The 7,498-nt window shown below is 55.8% G+C and overlaps 1 protein-coding gene across 1 annotated transcript; it reads left to right on the top strand.

Annotated features, from left to right (window-relative positions):
* The first annotated feature begins 68 nt into the window (after nucleotides 1-68).
* On the top strand, nucleotides 69-7,434 carry LOC135233481 (kinesin-like protein KIF27). The gene is made up of 13 exons (XM_064297077.1): nucleotides 69-734; nucleotides 849-1,049; nucleotides 1,363-2,225; nucleotides 2,312-2,455; nucleotides 2,754-2,909; nucleotides 3,210-3,388; nucleotides 3,725-3,846; nucleotides 4,085-4,317; nucleotides 4,540-4,713; nucleotides 5,037-5,210; nucleotides 5,455-5,646; nucleotides 5,833-6,031; nucleotides 6,271-7,434. The coding sequence occupies exons 1-13, from the start codon at nucleotides 434-436 to the stop codon at nucleotides 6,666-6,668; spliced, it is 3,336 nt and encodes a 1,111-aa protein (XP_064153147.1). The 5' UTR covers nucleotides 69-433; the 3' UTR covers nucleotides 6,669-7,434.
* The last annotated feature ends 64 nt before the right edge of the window (nucleotides 7,435-7,498 follow it).

Raw genomic sequence — 7,498 nt, 5'->3', positions numbered from 1 at the left:
CAATTAGCTAACTGACTGTGGTTGTCGCTCAGTTAGCTAATGTCTTGTCAGTCTTTGTTTTGTCAGGTACTGAAGTAAATAGATTGTTAGCTGGGAAATAATTTGCTTGTTAACTGATTTGCACTTAAATGTGCACATAACGTTATCTGTAAGTTAAATTCTATTTTCGGAGGTCATTTTTGGGTTCTACAAATTTGTGAGATATTAAGCGTTTGAGCCTTCACCCCTATGCACTTTCATTTGTAGGCGCTTGACAGTACTTCGTACCAATGCAATACCAGCGTTGGTACACTCCCACGTGCGATATGTCATTTCAGTTACCTGGAGCATAAGTCACTTGGTATATAAAATGTCAAAGTAATTTTCTTTTGTGTTTGACATTCCCATTGCATTGGGGGAGCAGCCCGTTGTGTGTGACCGCGCGTCCTCGGCGATGGCGGAGTCCCGAGTGAAGGTGGCCGTGCGCGTTCGGCCGCTGCTGCCCCGCGAGGCGCTGCGCGAGCCGCACATGTGCGTTCAGGTCTCGCCCGCGCACCCCGGCCAGGTGATCGTGGGGAACCAGCGTGCCTTTACGTTCGACTTCGCCTTTGGTCCCGAGGCCCAACAGGACGAGCTGTACAGAACCTGCGTGCAGCCGCTGGTGACGTCGCTGCTGGAGGGCTACAATGCCACTGTGTTTGCTTATGGACAGACGGGATCTGGAAAAACCTACACTATCAGTGGGGGACCTGTAGGTGAGTGATTACCCCTTGAAAAGTCCCTAATGGTTTCTTGATTACTGTACTTATACAGATCTGCTGCTGATTGTGTCAAAGCCAGACTGCTGTTACTCTGTTCTCTGGCTGCAGTGTCTGCTTCGGGGGGGCGGAGCGGGATCATCCCCCGGGCCGTAGAGGAGATCTTCCTGCAGCTGGCACGGATGCCAGATACCACCTCCTCAGTCAGGGCCTCCTATGTGGAGGTGTACAAGGAGGAGCTGAGAGACCTGCTGGAGCTGGAGACCTCCCCCAAACCCCTGCACATCCGTGAGGACGAGCGAGGGAACACAGGTGAGCACACACCTGTACCTGTGTACCTGTACCTGTGCATGCACCTGTACACACCAGTGCACGCCTGTATATACAACTATACACACCTGTACCTGTGTACCTGTACCTGTGCATGCACCTGTACACACCGGTGCACACCTGTATATACAACTATACACACCTATACATGTATACCTGTACATATACCAGTACCCGCAGGTACACACCTGTATATGCAACCACACATACCTGTCCTGCCTGGGGTGGGATTTGGCTTCCTGCCCTGGTGGGCCACAGCCATTGTACCCCTGACGGACACGCTTGTTGTCCTCAGTCCTGATTGGTGCGCGGGAGCAGGTGGTGGAGTCGGGGGAGGAGTTCCTGACGCTGCTGCAGGCGGGGAATGCGGCGCGGCGCACGGGGTCCAATCAGATGAACGAGCACTCGAGCCGCTCCCACGCCCTGCTGACCATCGTCGTGACGCAGCGCCGCTCGGACCCCGCCCCCCTCTCCCTGGCCTCCAAGTTCCACCTGGTGGACCTGGCGGGCTCCGAGCGGCTTGGCTCGGGTGCCTCACCCCGCCACTTCCAGGAGTCCGTGCAGATCAACACCGGCCTGCTGGCGCTCGGCAACGTGATCCGCGCGCTGGCCAGCCCGCGCCGCCGCACCCACGTGCCGTACCGCGACGCCAAGATCACGCGGCTGCTGCGCGACTCGCTGGGCGGCAGCGCCCGCACGCTGATGATCGCCTGCGTGAGCCCCGCCCCCGCCTGCCTGCAGGAGTCGCTCAGCTCGCTGCTGTTCGCCAGCCGCGCCCGCGACGTGCGCAACCAGCCCACGCTCAACCTGGGGGCGGAGCTGGGGGCGGAGCCAGGGGCGGAGCTGCGTGCCAGGTCGGGCGAGGCCAAGTCCCAGCAGGCCCGCCTCCAGGCCCTGCAGGAGGAGCTGGCCCGGCAGAGGAGGAGGAGCCTGCAGTACCGCGCCCTCACGCAGGAGGCCGCCGGTCTGCTGCTGGAGGCGCGGGATTCCGCTCCCGGCCCCGCCCACTCCGTCCGTGTGCAGGAGTGGCTGGAGGTGCAGGAGGAGCTGGAGAACGAGGGCCCCGCCCACAACGGGGATGGCAGGGGGACGGAGCTGGGGGCGGAGCTCCAGTGCACCAATGTCCTGCAGCTGCGCAGGGAGCTCAACAGGTGCCAGGTGTGTGTCTGAGTGTTCTGCTTTGTGTATCTGAGTGCAGTCTGGGTTTTATGACTTGTAAGGACGCGGGTGTTTCTCTTGTATAGGAAGCCCTGGCTGCTGATGAGCAGCTTTTCTCAGAGAGGGAGCAGCAGGTGAAGGATCTTCAGGAGCAGGTGCGCAGCCTGCAGGAGCAGTGTGAGGCTCTCCTGGCAACCCTGCAGCACGAGCGCAACGGGAGTCGCCTGCAGGTGAGTCTACAGCACCAACATTCTACATCACCAACATTTTAAAGCACCAACGTAACACAGCACCAACATTTTAAAGCACCAACATTCCACAGCACCAACATACTACAGCACCAACATACTACAACGCCAAGATTCTACAGCACAGAGATTCTACAGGACTAATGTTCTCAACTCGGCACACGTTCCAAACGACACAAGAGGGAAACAATGTTGTAGACTGAGGATCTCTATTTACTTTTTTACTCTTTGTTTATGATCTAATGGCTGCATTTATGTGTGTGCTGTGCTGACGTTGCAGAGTGAGCAGCTGGTGGAGCAGCAGCTGCTTATCGAACGCCTGCGGGACCTCCTCACCTCCAGCACCTGTCCGTCTGCCCGCCGCCCCTACAGCGTCCCCCTGATTACACACCTACACAGAGAGTCTCGTAACCATGGCAGCCCCAGTGTCAGGAAGGTAGCGTGTCTGCCCACACACACACACATGCACACATGTACACATGCATGCAGACACATACACAGTCACATTTTCACACAACCACACACACAGGCTCGTGTGAGTGCGTGTGTCAACTGCAGAGGTGTGTGTGTGTGTGCAGGTGAGTAATATATTGATGTCGTGCTGTGTGTTTGAGTGCGTGTATGACCTGTAGAGGTGTGTGTGTGTGTGGGCAGGTGTGTGTGTGCGTGTGTGACCTGCAGAGGTGTGTGTGGGCAGGTGTGTAATATGGTGTCGTGCTGTGTGTGGTATGGCCAGGTGCACACCAGCCCTCCTGCGTACTCTCTGGAGAGGGTGATGGCCTGCTTCCGGACACGCAGCCAGCTGCTGAAGGCACAGGTGGAGGAGGAGGATCAGGTGCTGCTGCAGGGCCGCGAGGAAGAGGAGGAAGAGCAGCAGGGAGCGGAGGAAGAGGCAGACCAGAGCCAGGCCTTTAGGTGGGAGCAGCCAATCAGCCGCTCAGTTGGTCCTCATCAGTCCAGACAGAGCGCAGTGCTCTTTAATAGCTGTGCGTCTGTACAGTGCTTTTTACCAATAGTCATTTAAGCAGACGGTCTTTTCCAGACCAACTTACACAGAGGGCATTTTTGCATACGATCTATTAAGAGAGCTGGGCGTTTACTGAAGAAGGTGAATGGTTACCTTGCTCAAGGGTGCCGCAGAAGTGCCCCACTTGGGGGACTGAACCTGCGACCTTGGGGTTGCAAGCTCAGTTCCATAGCCATTAAGCTACAGCGTATGTGGAATGGTGTTTAATGGCTGTGTCTGTGCAGGCGCTCTCTCAACCTCACCTGGACACGCGGACCTTGTGACCGCCCCTCACCCGGTTCCACCCCTGGGGGGAGGGGCCTGAGGCGCCGCCCAAACCTCCAAAGGCAGGCTGCACCCGCTGCAGGTATTAACAGGGTCTGTTATCTCTGGGAGCGCTGGATTGTGTGTGTGTGTGTGTGTGTGTGAGAGAGAGAGAGAGTGTGTGTCCATTAGACACAGTGGTCAGTGAAGGAGCTGAGCCCATATAGGTATACCTGTTCTGGGTACAGGTGTAGTTGTGTGTTTACAGGTGTGCTTCTGTGTTTACAGGTGTATTTGTATGGATGCGGTTGTCTACATGTCTATTTGTGTCTGCCGTCCAGGTGACAGTGTCTGTGTGGAGGCGGAGTCTTACTATGGGGACAGCTCCAAGTGTGGGTCAGAGTCTGTGGAGGCGTGTTCCCTGAGGGCCAGTCAGGCGAAGAACCTGCAGCTGCTGGAGGCGGAGCTTCGCCAGGGCCACACCCAGCGGAGGATGGCAGAGCCGGGCCTCAACATCCGCCCGAAGGTTCCGCAGCAGAAGACAGAGTCTCAGTGCAGCAGCACAGAAGCACAGGCATGTTTAAAGCACCTTCATCTTAGAGGGTGGGGTTTGGGTGGGGTCAGAGTGAGGGGGTGGGGTGAGGGCACGGTCATAGTAAGAGGGTGGGGTCAGAGTGAGTGGGTGGGGTTAGTGGGGTTAGGGTGGAGTCAGAGTGACAGGGTGGGGTTAGGGCGGGGTCAGAGTGTGAGGGTGGGTTTAGGGCGGGGTCAGTAACGCCTCCCCCTGCGGTTGCAGCTGGAGGAGCAGCGGCGGTGGCTGGAGCAGGAGGAGGAGCGGGTGCTGCAGCAGAGGCGGGGCCTGGAGGAGCTGAGGGAGGAGCTTCAGCGAAGGGAAGAGCTGGTGGCACACAGGGAGGCGCTCTCTCAGGAGAGGAGTCACATACACCTGAAGAAGCTCCGCTCCAGCCAGGTACCTGTGTGAGTGTGTGTGTGTGTGAGAGAGTGTGTGTGTGTGTGTGACTGTAACCCTGACGCTGTGTGTGTGTGTGTGTAACCCTGACGCTGTGTGTGTGTGTGTGTGTGTGTAACCCTGGGGCTGTGTGTGTGTGTGTGTGTGTGTGTGTGTGTAACCCTGGGGCTGTGTGTGTGTGTGTGTGTGTGTGACTGTAACCCTGACGCTGTGTGTGTGTGTGTGTGTGTGTGTGTGTGTGTGAGAGTGTAACTGACGCTGTGTGTGTGTGTGTGTGTGTGTGTGTGAGAGTGTAACTGACGCTGTGTGTGTGTGTGTTGGAGGTGTTGGAGCGGGACCTGCTCAGCCTGTCCGCTCGGCTCAGCGTGGTGGACAGAGAGCTGGAGCAGCAGGGCGGGGCTGCGCTGGAGCGCCTCCGTGAGGAGAGGGAGCAGCTGTGCAGGAGGCGGGACGCCCTGGACGACAGGCTGAGCGACGGCAGCGTGCTCACTGCTGAGGTCAGGCCCCGCCCCATTACATCACTCACTGTCTCTCTGTCATTGGCTGTTCACAGTGTGGGAGTTATTGGGGAGTGGATTTAGATGGTGGAAAAAGGTGGAATGTTAGATGAAAGGTGGTTATATGGGGAGGGGTTAAGATTGGGGGTGGGATTTAGATGGGGTGTGATTGATGAGAAGGTCAGATGGAGTGGTTTATGAGAGTTGTATTGGAGGTGGTGTTAACGGCTCTCTTGTTGTGCAGGAGGAGCACACCCTGTTTCAGGTGGAGGAGGCCATAGAGGTGCTGGACGCAGTGGTGGAGTATAAAAACGCCTCCATCCACAGCAGGCAGTGGGCGTCGGCCGCGCCCCCCAGCGAGGGAGACATGATGGACAGGCTCAGCACCCTGCCCCCCCCACACATTAAAGCACTGCTGCTCAGCTACTTCGACAAGGTTAGTGATCCCAGCTCTGTAAAAAACCCCCATGCCCCAGATTCATTTAGTCATCTCTGGTGTGTCATCTCACACTACTGCATCTCTGTTACTCCTCTCCTCTCCCTGTCCTTTCTTCCTCTTCTCTCTCTCTCCCTTTCTCACTCCTTCCCCTCTCTCTCTCCCCCTCCTGCTCCTCCCTCTCAGGTGGTGAACCTGCGTGAGGAGGAGAGGAGGCTGCATTTGCACTGCGAGGAGCTGCAGCTGCAGCTGCAGGAGCAGGTGGGCGTGGCCCGGGAGCTGGAGGCTGCTCTGCAGCGCCTCACGCTGGCCGCTGACCGCCGGCTCACAGAGCAGCAGAGAGAGCATCAGCAGAGCCTGCAGCAGCTCCTGCACCAGCTCACAGGTGAACAGGCTGACCATCTCACAACGGGCATTAGAGATGCTCTACAGAGCGCTACATCTTTCATAGCATCAGCTCATTATGGCTGGTTATGCGTCAGTTGTACGCTAGTGTGTTACGGATGGTTTAGGTAGCAGTCTAGACTGTGTGTTGGGTGTTATGTGTGTGCAGCTTGGTGTTTGGGTGTTATTGCTGACTGTGTGTTTGGTTTTAGTGGTGACTGTGTGTTTGGTTGTTGGCAGAGGCCCGGGGTGAGGGGGCGGGGAAGAGTGTGAGGTCAAGCGAGGGGCGGATCCAGGAGCTGGAGAAGGAGCTGTTTTTCTACAAGAGCACCAGCCGGCAGCTGAGGAGGAAACTGCGGGAGCTAAACCCCGCCTTCAGCGCAGAGGCTCCGCCCAGCAGGGGGCGTGGCCATGAGAGCACAGAGAGCTCACTGTGCAGCGCCTCGGCCCACAACACCGAGCCGGAGGAGGCTCCGCCCTGCGGCACCCAGGGCAGAAAGCGATTGGACGAGGAGGCAGGGCGGAGGCGGGGCGGCGCGAGGGCGGAGCCAGAGCCCCCCAGGCTGCAGGCCCGTCGCTCCAGCCTGCTCTCCTTCCAGGAGGACTCCATAGACGCATCCCGCCACCAGGGCCAATGAGCTGGCTGCATTACAGCAGCTGGTACCGCTCAGCTCTTACAGGTGTTACCCTGCTGTCACACCCAGACTCTGTGTGCATAGAGACTCTGTGTGCATTGACCCCCTGCTCTTATACTGTGAAATACCATGTGCTTATGCACTTATGCATGGACATGCGCAGCCAGTGGAACTGGCCTCTGACACAGGCAGCTTTTTTTCCACCTGCTGCGTGTGTTTTATGCTTGTGAACAGACCCTCAGACCGTCTCACTGAAGGTCAAACAGGCCTGTCTCACTTACACTGGCGACCTCTGACCCCTGGCTTCCTGGTCCTGTGCCTGACTAATCAGATGTGCCCATCTTAGTCCTTAGAAACGTTCACCCAGTCAGTCTCCATAACATTAACACCCATCAGTCAGAGCGAGTCTAAGCATCATGTTTTGGAGAATTTAATACTCTGAATTTATTATTGCCAAGCCTGATCATGTCTTCGATTTTGTTATGTATTTAATATGCAAGAAATAATTTGATCATTTTTGGAAGTATGTTTGTTTTATATTTATTTTTTGTAAATATGTATCTGTTTTGCAGTAACACTGAGTCATATTTTATTTGTAATGTAATGTTTTGTACGAAATTGCTTGTTTAAAATTATTTATAATCTTATAATCCTTAGCATCTTTGCTGCTTCTCCTATCTCTGATCATTTATGACTGTCATCACTTATCGAGTGTCCTATAAATCACTCATTAACAACATTCTCGTTATTAAAGATGACATTTACATAACATGTGCGTGGACATTTGCATGTGCACGTGTGCGTAAGAGTTATATTTCAGGCAGTATGAGTTT

Source organism: Anguilla rostrata, chromosome 10, assembly GCF_018555375.3.
Source record: "Anguilla rostrata isolate EN2019 chromosome 10, ASM1855537v3, whole genome shotgun sequence".
In the NCBI taxonomy this organism is placed as follows: Eukaryota; Metazoa; Chordata; class Actinopteri; order Anguilliformes; family Anguillidae; genus Anguilla; species Anguilla rostrata.
The sequence above is the reverse complement of the archived record's forward strand: the minus strand, read 5'-3'. Positions and strand labels throughout refer to the sequence as shown.